The 19,345-nt window shown below is 43.1% G+C and overlaps 1 protein-coding gene across 4 annotated transcripts in view; it reads right to left on the bottom strand.

The window, feature by feature from the left end:
- The window catches only part of trim62.1 (tripartite motif containing 62, tandem duplicate 1), a 37,667-nt gene that overhangs the window by 13,262 nt on the left and 5,060 nt on the right, over positions 1–19,345 (bottom strand). For 2 of the 4 annotated variants that reach the window (XM_030373727.1, XM_030373726.1), the window contains exons 4-6: positions 17,659–17,717; positions 15,437–17,568; positions 13,960–14,517 (exon numbers count right to left, since the gene is read on the bottom strand). In XM_030373727.1, the coding sequence (XP_030229587.1) occupies positions 13,960–14,367 (408 nt within the window). In that variant the 5' untranslated portion in view covers positions 14,368–14,517; positions 15,437–17,568; positions 17,659–17,717. Of the gene's footprint in view, positions 1–977; positions 5,182–13,959; positions 14,518–15,436; positions 17,569–17,658; positions 17,718–19,345 lie in introns of those variants that run through there. The other 2 variants (XM_030373725.1, XM_030373728.1) reach the window with 2 other exon arrangements.

Below are 19,345 nucleotides of genomic sequence, written 5' to 3' on the forward strand. Positions count from 1 at the left end.
AAACCCATCCAATTCTACTGGAACTGAAGAATTTAAATGGGACCTAAAAGGTGGTATCGGCAGTGGTTGAGGTAATCAAGTGCCATTCGAGTTAATGTCCATAAGTTACATAAAACGGTTTCTTCGATTAGAAATTATGCATAATGCATGGTCCAGCGAAAACATGTGCAGAAAGATGCCCTGTTAGTTTCTCAAGGACAGAGCACAAGGAAAAATAATGGTCCAGCGTATGGGTGGGGAAGTATGACTTTACATGCTAATATTACAGAGACAGCGACCAAGACAGAGAGAGAGAAATAGACTGATACAGAGAAAGATAGATACAGAGAGACAGAGACTGATAGAAACAAACCGAAAGACAGAGAAACATACGGATACAGAGAGAGAGTGCAGTGTGGAGAATGCAGGAGAATGTGCAGACTCGCCACAGATCACGGCTCCTGTCTGCACGAGGTGATGGAATGCTCCCATGGTTTAAGATAGACATGTCCTGGCACACTGGCAGAGAACACATGCTGCTCTTCTGCGGCATTCAATCTCCGATAAGCTCGTCCTGGAGAAAGCCTGCTCAGATATTGGTTTCACTTTCACTACAGCGTGGGGGGGGGGGTTGCTTTGTTAAGATGACAAATAGTTAGTAACCTTTTGTCGGAGAGAGATAAGTGTTTTTTGAATTTGAAACATCTTTCGAATCTACATTAGGTATAGATACTTCTCTAAATCACAGCGGAAAGGACAATATAAATGACAATTACATGTATACTTAGTGCAAGCAATTTAACCATAGTGGAAATATAGTGTGTTGTATGGGGTGATATTTAAAAATAATGGGGCCATTTTCATGAATTTATTGCGACTCTGGGAGCCATTGCTAATACTTAATATAAACCATAGCAAAGCTGCATCGCAGGCCCACCAACCTTCATTATGTGGCATTACAATGAAGGAGGGGGCGGTCTAAACTCGACATAACCCACCTCATCAGGGGGCTCTGAGTGTAGGTGGAGTGCTCCGCCCCGCCGTCTCATCCGACGAACCGTGTTCTGATCTGACATTTCTGCAGAGCGTCCCGCTGCAGGGTACACAGCTGTGGCATTCTAAACCTCAAGACTCCATCAATCCACACACACACACCTATTCTTCCCGTTGCAAAAGAAAAAATCCTTGATTTTCTCCAAATATTCATTCACGGCTTAAAATTCCCCAACATTCCTCACAGCTGCGACCTTTATTAAATTCAGCAGCTCATTGAGGAGGTAAAGGAGGGATATTGGCTGCAAACTGCCAGCCCTGATATAGACGAGAAGCACACAACATGCTGCCTGAGAAATGAAAAGCCTCAAATCTCTCCCACACACCCACCTCTAGAAAAACTCTCGTCAAAGGCCACGCTCAAGGTTTTCTGAATAGGTAACCTCCTGTGCGTGTAGAATTGGAAATATTCCCCCTGAGTCAAAATAAATAAATAATGCAAACCCACCACAGAATTCACTTGCTTATCACAGGGTTACCCAACCTGTCGGCAGGAGCCTTAACTCACTCAACAAACACCCTGTGAGTGTCTTTCACAAGCACCGTAAAGCCTGACCTTCCATAGGCCCAGGGCGTGATAGTGTCAGGTGCCGTAGACTGGGAGGTGATGGTGGGCTGGGAGCCAGCTGCAGAGCCGCCTCCGCTAACCTGGCTTTATTGCCTTATTGTCATTCAGTCGACCGTACTCACACCACCCACTTACCCGGAGACAGGACTCACCACCGGGATGACAAAGGCCTACTGCAAGTCAAGGACCCCACACACACACACACACACACACACACACACACACACACACACACACACACACACACACACACACACACACACACACACACACACACACACACACACACACACACACACACAGTATCGGTGTCACTTGTGAGTATAGAATGTGGATTTGTCGGTCATTCCAGGTGTCGGATAGAGAGTGAACAACTCAAGCTAATAGGATAACAAAGATACAGGAAGAACATGGAGATAGACAAGAGTATGTATTGTATATACTTAAAAAGTTGCATAGACAATGTATTCAATTCATTTTGCTTTATTAGTGAAGATACATTGAGATCGTGCTCCGATTTCCTTATTTCAGTGGATTGGAGCTAACCCAGCATGGAGCATGAGTTCCCAAACAGGCAGAGAATGTAATACAAACAGCACGCAGAGAAACTAGAGATTAAAGTCTATGTGCTGACAGACCCTAATCTCCCACTGAAATCTCCATACACAGTGGCTTGTTTTCTAATAAGACTAAGCCAATGTACACACACACACACACACACACACACACACACACACACACACACACACACACACACACACACACACACACACACACACACACACACACACACACACACACACACACAGGTGGGGGTCGCAGCTGAAATCCGGCCCGTGCATGGTCATGGCAATTCGAGGGGCAAGATTTATTTTCTTTAACATTTAATGCCGACTGAGCTGACACCAGACCATCACTACCCAGAGTGAATGAACCAAGGTGAATAATCAGGCTCAGTAACATTCTTAAGTTGTGGAGGAAGGGTTTGTGTGAGGCCATGCACGGGACGGAATAAATGTTTCGTAGCTGTATTAGCCCTCGGTTATTGTCCTTACCGGCTGGCTTGCTTTTACAGGGAAGCAAACTGTGTCTTACTGGACTGGAATCTAAAATGCCAGCCACCGTTGGGAGTTTAAGCTTAATATTGACATGACTTTCCTAAATAGTTGTTAACATCGTGCGCATGTCCTCATTGAATGGATGAAAGTCAAATGCTGAGTCAAACAAGTAGCAGAAAAAAAATTTGTTTCTAAAAACACATTTCCATGTGCATTTTATAGGGAGCATGGGGGCACTGTGTTTAGGTAAGCCTTTGGCCGAATGGGGGGGGTACATTCAATGGTTCTGGACCTGAGGCAATCACCTCCTCACGGGGACCAAGGCAAACATGAAAACAAAATGAGTTTACACGGGGAAATGTGCCAGTGTGCGCTCATGGAGAGGACCCTTGGAGCAGCGCCGGAGCTGTACCACCCACCACCCCAGAGCAGCTCAGGGCCTATTGCCCCAGCATCCGCCCAGAGCTCTGGGTAGAATGATGCTGATGCTGCTGCAGCAGCTGCCATCAGATCGGCCCACAGAGAGCAGAGCCGGAGGCAGCCAGCCGAGCCCAACCAAGGCCACAGCCCTCTCTGCCGGTAGGCCTCCGTTCGTTCGGGGAAGAGAAGTACAGCTGCTTTCTAAAATATGTCAGTTTCTACAAGAACTCTAGTGATCACGGAGTAACTCCAAGGTTGGTAATATACATGTTTAATTATTAATCCCCACTCGTGCAACTCCGCAGAGCTGATTTATTACTTTTGTCCCCCCGCCTCAGTAAATATTAACCAGGGTTGATCCTCTAACAGGCAACAAGCCACTATGATATAGTATATGCTCAACTTGATATTACCACGACTTAAAAAAGTGAAAGCATTTATATGGGACTTCCTAGCATATATAATGTATTAAAGATAGCTACTCAGAATGAATGGGGATGCGATGGAATATATTTATGCTGACAAAAATCACAGACGACATAGTCCCTTGACGTAGATATATGTTCACTACATGCCTGGTATGAATCAGTGAAGCTAGCAGGCCCGTCATTACGATCTTCAAAACAAAATAATTGGTTCATGGTAGACGCTGTGATGGAAGTGAAGGGAACTCAAAGATAACGAAACCCGCCGCCCAATGTAAGGAACTACATGCGAATCATCAGCATATCTTCAAATGCATATTGATACCCCAGAAAATGAGTTGAAATAACTTAAACGTGCAATATCTGTGACCCAGAAACTAAAAGAAAAAAGTGTAAAAATACAGAATATTGGGTCATAAATGAGGCACGGTTCTTTTGGAAACTGTATGCTTCCTAAAACTATACAGCAGTCAGTTGCCTGCACAAGAAGCAGCAGAAGAGCAACTGTCTGACAGTCGGCTAATGTTAATCAACACTAACGATACAACCGCAGACTCTTGTGTCTAAACAAGGCCTATATGCTAGGGTACAGTTGAACCGCAGAACAGTAATAGCATACATTTGATGTGGCAAGGTACCCAATCTTAAGTTGTACCCCTTTACTTTTTAGGTGTTCTCAAAAATATAAGTATAATTGAATGACATTGACTATGTCCTCATCAAATATCAGTACAGCTGAATAGGAAGAACTATCCACAGCAAGCTCTATTGGAAGCCCCCTCATTGTACATTCGATAGGCAGAGCATCACTGCCACAGGTCTACACAGACATTTCTGTTGACAGGCGATGGTAGAACTACAAGGTTACAAATGCACCCAAAAAATCTCTTTCGACCAAGTATGAGATTTGGTGGCCTTGATGTTTGTCATTCCATTCTTGTAGCTGACAAGGCAGCTGGATCAGGTAGAACCAAAGAAGCTGAAGAGCCCAAATAACACACTGAAAGCACAAGGGATTATCATTGATTAAGCCGGATTGCTTTCCAGATAACGTGGAACAGTAACACGAAGCATGTATACGACCAATGAATAAACCAATGGCAACGTTGCAAAAAAAAAAAAAAAAAAAAAGGGGAAGCACAAATATATTTCATTTGGTGGGACCAAGGTGTAGCCCCAGGTGGTGCATGGTAATTAATTATTATGATTAAAACGACATTGAAAACGACGACAGCTGTCGGAGCTTATAATGAAGTGCGGCCCGGGAGCTTGTGGATATTAACAGCAGACATCAAGGCACTGTATAAGCCCCTCTGAAAGGAACCACCGCCTCACTGCCACCGGCCAGCCCCGGCCGCAGAAATGTAGGCCATGTCACGTAAATGATGAATGTTACCAACGTCCCGCTCCGCGCTCTAGAACAGCGAAGGACAGGGAGGGAGGTCGTGGTGTCCTCGCAAGAACCTGCACCGTGGAGCGCTTCCACTCCGTTCTGCTGCTCTGTGATGCTCCGGGGGGCACACATGCGTGTGCTGCAAAAACAATGAGAACATGCACTAACGGATGTGGTACAGCGGCAGGGGGTTGTCGGACCATTAGCACAGCAGTCAGCCGAAGTCAGGGGACGTGGGACCCACGGAGAGCCACCAGGATTTAAAATGACAGCCGGGTCACTCAGGTCCCGCGGTACATTTAATAATTAGGGAAGAACAAGCCCAGAGACGTGGCATTGGTATGAGCCCATGTGAGGGGCTTAATGAAAATGAGGTAAGCAGGGGGGACTTGTTGCATGGGCACCGAGGAAGGCAGCCGCTTACTGAATCTCTTATAGCTTTCATAGCCACTCCTTCCAAGTGGAGCCGAAAGCGAGGGAGGTTTCACCAGCAGTATCCAGAACTACGAACACGTCTCCAAGACGCCATTAATCATAAGGGGGTCCGTTGCTAGGCCTGAAACACGGGGGGGGGGGGGGGGGGGGGGGGGGGGGGGGGGACATGCATCATCCCTACAGGCAGCTGATAAAAGAGGAATTTAGGGGCGACGGTGGGCTGGAATTTGTTCATCTTGTATTACATATTAGGTTTGTACAGAGCAGCTCTCGGTGCATCACTTTTGTAATCACTAAATAAAGTGGTCAACAGCTCAAGGCTATAAGTAGAGAAGGAGATAATTCAGGTAAACTTCCAGCCAAACCTTAAACCTCTGAATTTAGCCTGCACACCATCACAACACGGCTTGATGAAATAGCACACATGAAGGTTTGTTATTCAGCTAACACAGTCCAAACATGACCCTCAGATCTGCTTGACTGTAGGGAGAGGATCACATAAGCCCAAAACCTGGCCATGTCATCTTTATTGAGGAACGCCCTCTAGGATTATGCAATCCTTGGAAAGTCAACAAGTTGTTTTATTGGAAAAAGAGAAAACAAGACTGATGATTCTTGATTCTTGATTCATGATTCATACCCACCACCTCATAGAAGACATGTCCCCCGGGGACCAATTGGGAGTCGAATAGCTCTCTCTGTCAACCTTTTACATTTGGCACACTGAAAAATCAATAGGACATGCTCCGGTGTGGGTGCATGCGTCTCTATGAACACTTGGCCGGTATTCAGCCTCACTAGCCGGCCAAATAAAATGTCTGCATCAACTTTTATCTCAATCCCTCGAGTGAGGGACAATGCTGCTAAATTAAATATTTGGGTTGTAAGATTTCCCCTCATATGGTACACAAACATATTATTACAGACTGACAACAGTCATTGCTGATTCTTGCTCAGTCATCCACGCATTACTATTCAATTATACATCTAGGGCTGTGCTGGCAACCAAGCCAAAAAAAGCTAGTAAAATATAAACAAAGGAGCAGAACTGGTAGGTGACAATTCCCTGGGAACGCGTGGTTCCACTCCAACATGACGGAAACCAGATGAAACGGCCACGATATCCCATGAGACACTGCAGGGCTTCAACTGTTTAAACCTGGTTCGTATGAACAAATAGTATTGGTTTGTGAATTTGGACCTAGTACGTATGTCATCGTGTTTACCAGGAACATTATACAAATACAAGTTCAAATGATTAAATGACTGCGCAGCCATGTGCCTTTCTTCTACCAAGATGTTATTATTATTTTTTATCTCGATGTTTTTGGATCCAATGGTCTTCAGGTCTTTAGCTTAAGCTAGAAAACACATCAATGAGATTGCATTGAGAAAGCATGTAAATGCATTACCTGATTTTTGTTGTCTTTTCTAATGATCATCAATATTATAACTTTTTACCTGTGTTGATGTAATTAGGTCCTTTTGATTGCGTTTCATTTTTAGCACATGGGATACCCAATTAAATATAAGATTATAATAAAAACTTAAGTTTAAACTTCTAATAGTAATCCTATGCAGGTGATGTCTGGTTGGAGTCCACACAGAAATGGTTGTGCAGGAGCCAATGCTTTGAAAGAGGGCAGGGAAAGTCAGACTTCCTACGAGTTGCTTAGTAATATGAGGCAACCCAACATGAAGACACGTGGAGGCATAGAAAGGCAGTAAAACCAAAAACAACACACATTCTTCAAAATTCCTTGCGTCTCCTCTTGCTGCCGTTGAGCAGGCTCCTTGAAGGATGTGATTTGAGTCTCGCTGATGGGAAGCACTAAAAGAAGACTCTTATCAGCAGCACGTCTAATTAATTCATCTGCAGCGAATCATGGAAACAGGGAATTACAAGTGATTATATGGGCCGGAACTGGCCCCTCTCCCTGGACCGTGGAACAATGCTCTTTAATCTGGTCTAATACCCCCAGCTAATCAGGGAAGACAGTTGTAGACGGAGTAACAAGTCCAATGGACCGGCTATGCAGAGCCAATCAGAATGATTAGAATCTAACCTGCATGACAGAACAGGCAGCCATGGAAAACTACAAGGCAATGAAAATTTGAACCACAAATAAAAAAGGTGGAATGATAAATTGACTTAAATTGCTAATATTCTCTGTGGATTACCATCCTGTAATATACATACACACATATATATATATATATATATATATATATATATATATATATATATATATATATATATATATATATATATATATATATATACACACACACACACACACACACACATATATATATATATTTTAATCTTTTGTTGATGATCCTAACATAACTTGAATGGTATGTCATATCCAACCAGTTGGCAATGTACTGGGGCAGAGTTATCTAACAAGAGGGAAGCCAGAGCCTTGTCCCTGCCAGGGCAAAATGAAAATCAGTTATTTGCAATTAATCATGTATGCTAATCATGTATTAATAGGTATATTTTTGGAAAGTAAGGTTAGACTTTGTAGATGTCAATCTGCGATCAAAGAGTTATTTATTCACATTTGGAATACCAGTTGGTATGTAGTCTTCATGGAAACCAAGATCAGAGGTCGGTTTACATTACTACTGGTGCAGGTCACCAGTAACAGGCTGAATAAAAGTACACAAGAAAAGCCATCACGAGCTGCATCCCTACTTCCACTTTCGCTTATGATCACGATGACCTAGAAAGCCCTCATCTCCGCCTCCCTGGCCTGCCTAGACCAGTTCTCTTTAGCAAACATGGCAACCCCACAGGTGGAACAGCTTGAAACGGCTCCATTGTTGTCATTAAAAAGGGTACAATGCGCTCTAAAAGGGGGATGAGTCATCGCACGGTTTACAGATCTTGCGAGCGTTCAATGAGGTTCAATGGCGTCGCCTGGTTGGAATATTGATCTTCGCATACACAATAGAACAAGAACGGAGAGAGATGGAAAATAATTGGTTCGCTGAAGTTATGGAGATAAACAGGCAGATCAAATAAAAGAGTCATGCAACCATGTAGTCAACGCAGAATAAAAAAGCTGATAAAAACCGGTTGTATTGCACCACAGTACTACCACAGAATATGATTTACCAAACATTAACAACCGGAGGTCATCAACTCTATCTACAGAGCACAAAATAACGTAGAATTGCAACGGCACGGGGGACTATAGGTTGTTTTCTGTGTTGTGATGTGTCCACAAACAGGGGAGGGAAGGGTGGCACAAGGGACTTTTAGCAGTACCTAGGCCAGTCCTTCTCTGTCTGGAACGCCCCAGGAGATAGCGGCAGCAGCGCCACCAGCACCACCACCACCACTGAATCTTTCCAGAAGAGGGTAGAAAATGGATGAGCTCCCTTTTAATAGAACATGACACATCTGCATTTCCCCACAGCTCTGTTTATGCATGCACTCCCTGCCTCGCCACGTTGGCTGACCGGCGAGATGGCTTTACTCATTTGGTAGTCGGCGCACACGTGTATGCGTGTGTGGGAAATAAATGTGTGTGAGAGCGACGTCGTTGGCATTCAACGATGCACATACCTTATGAATTAGAAGGAGATTAAAATAAAAGAATAGACAGGCCAAGAGTGCAAAGTGGAGAGGAGCGGAGCGGCTGGGGGACGGTGACCAGGGCCTACACCACGGAAGAGGAAGCATCCGTAGGCCCTGCCCTTGAAGTTGCCCTTTGAGCAGCAGCAAGGTCCCTGTGTGCTGAGGACAGACCAGCAGGAAACTGTGTGGGTGGAGCTCTGACCGAGAGCGAACCACAGCCTGCTCACAGAAGGACTGCTACCCGTTAGTCTCGTGTGACCATCCAGATATTCAAGCGTGCATTTGGCGATGAACATCGGTCTGACCTTGGCTGGGCAGCAAATTGAATTTCGAAAATGGGCGAGGTCTTAGGCAGTTCACAAAACTCCAGTCAAGTCAGACTGAATAACCGAGTGACACTCTTGTTCCGATGTTGCTGTCAAATTTGATAAGAAGCAAGGCAAAAACATCTGCTCTGACAAATGTTAATTGCTGTCATTTTCTACTCTTCCTTTGGCACCGCCATTGTTGTTTTTGTTTTTCAGCACACTGCTGCGCACCATGCTTCGTTATGGACTGAAACTCCCTCTCCATTTTGCTGATTGTAATATCATTTCCACATTTTTGGGAGAGGCTGTCAACTGGCTCAAGGCCAGATTGATCTGCACGATAAACAGAATGTGAACTTGCGAGATCATCAAATAGCTCCACAAAGAGCCTCAATGTTAGTTGCTCGCTCCTCAACTCCAGCTCGCGGTATGAAGGCATTCCTTCAACATGAGTATAGTCACAGCTGCTCCCTCAGATTGACCTCCTACATCAACAGCCTTACAGAGTATGGAGTTCAACCATCAGCGCAGTGCAGCCATCTGCTGCAAACAACCCTGACCGGTATTTTACTCCACTAAACCAAACTAGGAATTGGGCTGTAAAATACCATTTTAAAACCTTTTTATTGAATTGTAATTGACATACTAATTGTGAATTACACTATAAGCGTAATTCACATGGGTCCACAATGCCTGAACATCAGTAATAGTGTTTTGCAATCGCACTGTGGAGTACGACTGTATACGTTTGCATAGCGAGGGACTGGAACTCCTTCTGGAGTTAGCCGTTAATGACATGGCAAACAGGAACAGAGGTTTCCTAGGGAAATGGAAATGCTGACAATGTCATCTCCAAGCCCTCTGTAAAACACTCATAACCATGACAATCAAGAGTCCTCATGATTACATTTAGTCATTTGGGATTCCAAAAATAGACCTTGTTTGTAGTACAAACATAATAACACTCACAACTGAACTCAAGTACAAATGATCTGAAGGTGGATTCTTGAGGTGTCTGGGTTTAACTTGTCACACACATGTCAAAACCTAATATTACAAAATCTCTCTCCTTGAGCAAATGGAAGAGCCACAAACAAAAGCTTACATGCACCACATTTAAATCCTCTATAGTGAGAAAGTCCCTGTCGTGCAGACGCAGTTGTGTCAACATGCACTAACTCTGGAGGGGGGGGGAGGTTGACGCATCAGTTCTTGCCTCAGATGCTCCCTTGGGAGCAAAAGGATGACAGAATCAGGGGGGGGGGGGGGGGCAAAGCGATACCCACAGGGGTCAGAGGTCAGGGGAGTAGCATGCCAGGCTAAGAAGATTACACCCTGCCAGAGTGAAAGCCAAAGCCTGGATTCATCAGCCGCCGTCCGACAAATGCAATGTCAACACACACTTAAGGCTGAGTCGCCGCGCCACAGCTGGGCTCACGACAGCAGAACCGAGCATCAGCTGCGCTAGGGGAATACAGAACACTGGCTGTGCAAATGTAATCTTCAGCGTGCACGAATATCGAGTTGTAATGCTTGGACCGTGCTTCTAAATAGATAGCAGCGATACACTATTCTATTGGCATGCACTGTTGCACGGATCTGCATTGTAATCCAAAACAATAAGCCAAACCAGGGTGAATATGGTGCCTGTTGATATTGCGGATACGTGTGCATATGCATATGTATCCGCAACATCAACATACACTAGTGATATTCTATATAATATATATACATTCTGTACCCATGGTGGATGGTGAGAAGAATAAGTGGCATAGTGGTGTGGGCGATGGTGTAAATTGTGAAAGTCTTAAGGTTTATTATAAACAACGTGCATCAGACTCTGCTTTGATGGTTTATATGTGTAAACAAGAACAAAGCGTTTTCTCCTCAGAAAAAAAAAAAAGGTTCACACGGCAGAAATCAATAAACAGAGCACTACCTTCTAAACCAGAATAGAGGAACAACAGCAATTATCTCCATAGTTTCTTAGAATTGAATGTTGGTCGGTAAGGCTTTTTGACATAGAAAACACCCAACATTTGGGATAATGAAAAACATTGCCAACATCTGGTGATTTCCGCCTGCCTATATTGAGTTCTGTTGCTTGGCCCCAGCCAAGCAACAGAACCTGCCTCCAGTTTATTGTAGGTTCCATTCGTGAAGTAGATCAAAAACAAAAGTCTAGAGAATATGCACGGTAGTATTAAGAGTTAAGTTCGTGAGTGATCCCGACTCATCCCATCCCTCTCTTTCTTCAACTTTTTGTACAAAAAATAATAATCCAACACCTTCAATACGGGGACCACTTAGTTACAACGGGAACACCTCTGCCAACTCGTTTCACTGTGCTCCTACTTCAACAGGTGCCAACAGTGTCACAAGTCATTTAGAACAACGTTTTTATCTCCAACTTAGTCTTCCAATGGGCTGGATAAGAAGTTGCATAGAAAAGCCCTAGAAGTACTTGAAGTGCTCGTGTGCCAAGCTCTTCACTGGGGGGCAGAGGGGGGGGGGGGGGGGGTGGGACATGACTGTTTGCAGATGAACTCCCGCTGCCGGGCTTCACTGCAGAAGCCTCCCGCCGCACCAGATAATGCCAAATCGCTGCCTTGAAAATAACTCCCAAGCAGCATATCGCTGTTCCGTCCAAAAATAAAGCAACAGACCTAATTGTGTTTCACAAAGATTTAACAGTGTTGACCTTTTCTCGGGTTTCCAACATGCAGTCAGAATTGTAAGCAAATATGACTTCGTACAAATGCAGTCTCCCACCCTCTTTGATGACCTGATAATATTTGCACAAAAACATGGTACTTATACGGTATTGTGTTCTGTCCTAATAGAGATCTTGTGTGCATTTTTTAGGAGCTACAGATTACAATGCAAGCCCATTCCTTTCCCGACTTTGGTTTGGGGAGTCGAGCAACACGCCAAAATGTTCAAAGCGCTTTTAACCATAAACATGTTGGTCTGTTTCTTATCCAAACCTCTGCCCCGCCGTCCTCCATTGGAGCAGTGGACCAGGTTTTATTATTTGCTAAAACACCCTTACAAGGTTGGCCATGATACAGCTGCAGAGTATCTTAGTTGGCGATCAGTTGAAAGAAAATAAGACTTTTTTGCGCAATACAATTGAAAAAAAGGCCGGCCCGAATACATAAATTCAAGCTCTGGATAATGGTTCACGAACAGATTTTGAAATATTCTGAGAAAAAGATAACAATAAAGTTACTGAATGGTATAGCCAACATATCAGCCTTTTGATCATCCTTCTAGTCTCTCTTCTGGGGTCCCTCAGGGTTGTACTGGGTCCCATCCCCTTCCGTCTGTAAACCTGGTCACTGGGTTCTGTCATTCAACCACATGACCATTCCTACTACAGCTATGCAGATGACCCACTCGGTCCTTTTTCCCGGTCTAAAGCCCAGGTAGAAGCATGAATCTCTAAGCGTCTGGCCGACATCTCCCAGTGGATTTCGACACACCATCTGACGCTCAACCACGACAAAACATAGCTGCTCCTCATTCCAGAGAAGGCATCTCCCTTCGAAGACCTCTCCATCAATATCGACCACTTTGTCGCGCCTGCGGCTGCGACTAAGAAGGTAGGGAATCTTGGTTTCACCCTGGATGACCAGATGCACTTCGCTGCCAAAATTGCTGCGACCAGCCGCTCCTGCAGACTCCGGCTGTTTGACATCAGGAGGATACGTCTATTCGACTCACCCAGAAGGCCAACCAGGTTTTGTTCCTGGCACTTGTCCTCTCGCACCTAGAACTTCCCGCTGGTAGGCCTGCATGTGCCATTCGTCCCCTGCTGTAGTCCAGAATGCCGAATTCCCGGCTGGACTACAACCTTCCCGAATTCTCCCACACTACGGGAAGCCGTTTACTAGGCTACAGGAGTGCCAAATGGCTTACTCCTTCCCAATGACATCAGGGCAGCAGACACCCAACCTGTCTTCTGCCGCAGGCTGAAAACTCATCTATTCAGGATGCATCTTGTCTTATGAAAAACAAATAAAGAAATACAATTCGGTCTGCTGTTTCTATATTGTGGCACTTAGTAATTGCTGCAGCTAATAGCAGTGGCTTTGCTGATTTCATGTACTCAAAATGATTCTGAAAATGTATGCTGTCACTGTCGCAAAACCATCAGATAAACACATAGAACGTTATGTAATGTAACTGCCATGGTGTGTCCATTGGAATGATGATTAATCGTACAGGCATCGATGAGAGTTCCGTCTTTGAAGCAAATCAATTTAAATGTACTCCCACAATTGCGTTACCATTTCTTGTAACTACATGACCTGAAATTTGATAGCCAACATCCTTCAAAGAAAAATGTTGTTGGAGCAGTTGTCAAGGTAAATGGCTCATCAATGATGCACCTACGTTAATGCGAGTGAACCAATACTTGGAACCAGGGGTTTTACTCGACCTGTCAGCATAACATTAAATAAGCCCAGTCAGAAAAAACAGTTCCGCTTCGCCACATATATATATGATAAAAAATGTAATGGAGGACCTTAAATAAACCACGACATTAAACCACACAAAATATACAGGATCGAATACAAATGACCCAGGGACTAAAACATATACTAACATTATAATATCATAGTGTGAGTTCCCTGCGGATTCTCTTCCCGAATAGGTGAAAAGGTTTTTGAGGTGATAAAACGAAAGAAAAAGGAAAATAACACAAAAACAAGTCCCCACACTGACCTGTATCTCCTCAAAGGCCTCGTCGATGGTGGTCACCTGGTGCTGCTCGTGCAGCGCCGGCTCGTCGCAGAAGAAGCACACCAGGCTCTTGTCGCTGAGGCAGAAGAGCTTGACCTTCTCGTGGTCCTTGCAGGGGTACGAGTTCCTCTGGGCGTTGAGGATGGCGTCCAGCGGGAAGGCCGAGTAGCGCTCCACGATGTTGGACAGCTTGAGGCTAGGCGACAGCAGCGGGTCAGGGAAGGAGCGCCGGCACTCCGGACAGTCCCGTGCTCCGTGGGGCTCCTGTCTGATCCAGTGCTCGGTGATGCACTTCCGACAGAAGTAGTGCTCACAGCCGAAGCTGACCGGGTCCTGGTAAATGCTCAGGCAGATGGAACAGAGCAGCTCGTCCTTCAGACAGCAAGCCATTAGCAAACGCAGAGAGCGGGTCGCATCTAAAACAGACAGCTCTACCGGATGCAGAATAGCCTTGGCTTCTTATGCAGCTCTTTGAGTTTGGTCTTGGTAGACTGCTGGACTTCTGGAGAATCAGGGGGTTTCTCCTTTTTAATAGCTCTGCTGAGAATATAAACAAAAAGGTAGGTAAGCTGATCCATCCCTTAAATGACATGTCATTGCATATGAGGAAGTCATTTAAGGAAGTCATAGCTATTGCAAATTCATCTTTTTGATATTATCAAAGTAGAATACATAATTTAGCGTTGTTTTAACCTACATGTCGTTTCTTTCAACATTGGTGATTTTATTATTTTATTTAGCTTTAATGTCTTTCATTTTTACTCCACAAGTATGCTACCATTAAATGGATTAAGAAGTAAGGATTACTAGAGAATTTAAAGTTCACTGCGATTTGTCAAGGCAATGTCAGATGATCTGTGGATCCAAACTTCAGATACCTTCGATTCACGTTATGGTTGTATGAATATAAAAAAAACTTGCAGCGACATTATTTAAATGAAAGGTCGTAACAATTGATTGACACTGTCCTTCTCCAGAAGTAAAAGAGCATCATGAAAACCATGAAAGGATAGCATATTTTACTTCTGAAACCCTGTCCCATACAGAAGGCTAGGAGAGCACCTGCCGCATTTAACCTCTCCTGCTCTCATTGTCCTGACCACTGACAGATTCCTAAATTCCTCAAAACGACAAGTATTGTATTTTCAAAAGAGTAAGCAGCTTCCAATCGTGAAGCGTCAAACGTTTATCCCCGTTTTAGCAAGACTGCAATTTAACCGGCGCGTTGCACCTTGCTGTTTCCTAAGTGTAATGTTACATCTGAGCCAACCCACGACACCACCTTTCTACGGACCACAACACGTAGATGCCAGGCACTAAATAAAGGAAAAACACTTTTTGTACTTTTTGACAGTAAAGACACTTGGCTAACTGGCAACATTGGTACCGCAAAATACTTTATTTCAACCAAATTATACAACCAGTCATCAATAAAAACAATAAAATAAACTCAACTCACCAGCTCACAGATGCCGACACGGGCAGTCCCAGCGCTTGATTTTTCCTTCAGGAAGAGGAACAACAAACAGCGGCAACAGAACAAACCAACTGTCCGAGCAATGGGTGTTTCCATAAATAATGTTTAGAAATACTGGTAACTACGAGTACCTTATCAAAATGTATATGTTAAAAATATATTAAAGAACATAAATAATTAATATTCTTCCTTCTGTAAAATAAAGTGTGGATTCAATAGTTGAAAATCTTGGAAATGTGGATCCTCTCTTCACCCGATAATGGTACGGCGCAGACTCAACCCCATCGCTCGCTCTTGAGCTCAGCTGACTACCTCTGGTCTTGAGCTCTTTAAATGAAATGAAAACACTGTACGGCATCTGATATGCGCTGCAACCGTTTATACAAAAACATTTTAAGTGTATTATATTAATTTATAGGCCGATAACATGATCAGTTTTCATGCAAACCTTTCTCATATAGATTAGCTAAACAATGCTAATATCAAATTCACAGTGGTTTATGAACCAGAAGGGGGCGCGATTGTCCAAAGAGAGAACCTGCCAATACATTTCATGAATATGAACTATAGATAGGTATATGGTCCATATACACGTGCACCTTATCTGCGTCTTTGTTCCTTTATTTACTGTACAAATATATATTAGCCTCCTGTTGACAGGTGTTGAAAACTAGAATTTATGCTAATACACTGAAAACAATGCATCTGGTTTCGTCCAATGATATTGTCATATCCATGTTAAATAAAAATCTACTACTACAATCAGCAGTTGTACAATGAGACCCCTGATGGAAGCACAAACCTAAACACACACAAAATACATAACGTAAATACTCCAAGACACAATACAAGGAAATACATTAACGTCTAGAATGACACAGTCAAGGATGTCATTTTACTGGTGAGGCTAAGCAACAACAACAATTAATTGCCTAATTTTAAGTTATTGCTTTCGCCTTGTACACACTGCAATCTTAAGCCATTTAAAAAAAGCCGGACATAGTACATAGTAAAAAAAAGCATAGCTATGGTGGGAAAATTAAAAAAAAATAAAAAATTAGTATAAATAAAAAGGGGCCTTAAGCCCTGAGGAAAACCAACCATCTCCATACAACACTGGTACAATACAATGGTGAATGGTGTCTTTGGCATTGGTTGCAAACCTCATCTGGCACCTACAGAGGTCTTGGATATCAACATACACATAAAGTCACCATCATCTAACATGGGTACAAAAAGTAGCTTCCTTGCCGGGAATGAAAGGCATGGGTTACTTATTTCAGCCACAAAACTAAGAAATGCCTAACTTTTGATGAGTCCTTCAATACATTGCTAAAACGTTTGCTCCTCTCACCCGAAAACAACAGAACTTATTGCACAGTAAAAAAATAAGTAAAAAAAGAAAATACATGCACTTCCCCTTATTTGGTTAAAACCAACACCACTGTTCTCCAACAGCCAGACTGCCTGGTGCCTGAGCCCTCCACTTCTGGCCCCATGGGGAGGTCAGCATCTTCCTGGACTGACTCAGCGTTTGACGCACAAGAGGGACGGGGGAAGGCAGCAGCAGAAGCCCTTTGCTGCGTGCAAAGTGATACCAACGTTGACATTGGGAGCAGGGCGAAGTCAGAGGCCCCCGGGCCCGGGAGTCAGTGGAATTGTTGCTCTTGTGCCCTCATTCCCTACAGACTGTAGTATACAGGACGCTATAAGGAGAATAACCATCGAGGGAATTCAGACACTAATGCAACGGCGCGTGATATGTATTGGTTGCATAAATATGCAATATAGTGCAGGAATAATTGTGCATCAGTTTCTTTACCTCTTCTTTTTTACGGGTATTAACTAGTGCCCCAGGGGCAACCAGAAACTTTGACCTTGGCCTAAAGGCACCCTCTGCTTGTGTGTGTCACAATCAAAAACGTCATTCAGTACTATTGTTACACTAAAGAATCACATTTGATGACATGGGGGTCTTTCCTTCCTGCAAAAGGTTTATCGGGAGCATTACTGTGGCCAGTCCAGGGTTCCTGAGTATCCATCAAAGCCAGCAGTGCATGGGATTCAGCAGCCATTGATGTGATCTGAGCACCCAAAGCGTTCTTGCGATGCATCTGCCGGCAGAAGAGGAGGGAAGGTCACAGTCTCCATAATACAAAATAATCATGTGTGCATTGAAGTAGTGGTGAAATCAGCATACTTACGCTTTCAACCATCTCGGAATTTCCATTTGCATCTGTCAACATAGTGTGTTTTTGACTTCCTGAGGAAGGAACAATGAGTTGGTACTTGACAGATAGAGACAGCTAGTTGATGTTGAAATATAGTGTATACAGCACAATCTCAGTTGGTATTCATGGAATGTCAACACATTTCATAAAATCTTTCAACCTATATATAACTATCTATTTGTATTTTCAAACAAAATTTCAATCCGATTTTATGTACAAATAATTGAATGTCTTATCGACTCAAGAACAAAAAGTCAGAATTTCATTGAGTTAGAACCAGTGGCGAAGCTAGACCTTTTTTGTGTGGGCTCAATCCCACCCAAAACTTGCCTTAGCCCGCCCTATCATTTCGTCCTCAAATCTAATATTCTACCTTTTTTTTTACACAAGCAATGAGATAATAGATGCTGTAATGAACAGGCACAAATGGGCTAGTGAATTCGAGCGCAACCTTCCTGCAGGAATCTCTAACCTCTGATTGGTGGCAGGGCGTCTCCTGTTTGACAAAACCAAAAAGGCAGCAAGAGCACACTTAACATAGTTTCTGCTGTTTTGTCTGTCAAAAAGGCTTGCTAGTCTTTATCAGAAAATCCACGATTTCCAGCTGTGTTATAACATGACCAGCTAATAATAATAATAATAATCATTTTAAAACCTTGACATAATCTGTCAGATGACCATTAAATGACAGTTGACCACAAGGCGATTCTATCTATGCCTCCTCTTGAATTGCTTCATGTTTAGTCGGCAGGGGCTTGTAATGCTGCGTAGCATGATAAGCATGATAAAGTGCAAGGAGCAGAAAAAGTTGACATGGGTGCTAATTTTCAGTTGAAAAAAATCGCTGGCATTATTTTATCAGCTGAGGGCGTATTCATTGCCATAACAACGTGAGCTAATCAACAAGTACAACATGTTGCGAGCGGCAGACGGGAATGTGTCTTATTTATTTATTTTAATAAGTTACTTATTTTATTTTAAATAAACATAATACCAAGGGTCAGAAGTTTTACAAGAATTATGATCTTACAGAGTCATGACAGAGGGACTTGGTGTCTTTATTCATGCTTGAAAGATGAACATATATTAATTTTTTTGAAAGGGAACAAGCTGTGACCAATGTTTACTGTTTAAAAATATTTGTAATTAAATGCAAACCCCAGTGAATCATATGCTCTTGTTTCTCTGTTTTGAGATTCACACAGACTTAGCAGTCTTGTTTAAATGTTACAAATTGAGTTAATAAACTGAACTTGGAAATTATTTTAAGTTGTTGCAGATGTTATCTCAGATAATTTCTAATCTAAATAAATAAAAATTAGCAGGTTCTCAATAGTAGGCTATTTCAATTCAGGGAGAGCGTGAAAAAATATCCGTCTCCTATGGGAATGACAGAAAATAATTGAGAGTCAATAGTCTAGAACATGTTGTACTTAGCTCACGTTGTTATGGCAATGAAAACGCCCACAGCTTATAAAATAATGCCAGCGGTTTTATTTTAACTGAAAATTAGCACCCTTTTTTTTTGCATCAGAAGTTTTATAAAAATGTATGGGTCCCTGACAGTGAGACAACATAGTTTATTGCTCCCGAAATAGTGGTATGTTTCTCATATTATTAATCTCGTACATGTTGTACCAATGTGTTTCAGTAACTGTGT

The sequence above is a fragment of the Gadus morhua genome, chromosome 13, assembly GCF_902167405.1.
Source record: "Gadus morhua chromosome 13, gadMor3.0, whole genome shotgun sequence".
Classification (NCBI taxonomy): Eukaryota; Metazoa; Chordata; class Actinopteri; order Gadiformes; family Gadidae; genus Gadus; species Gadus morhua.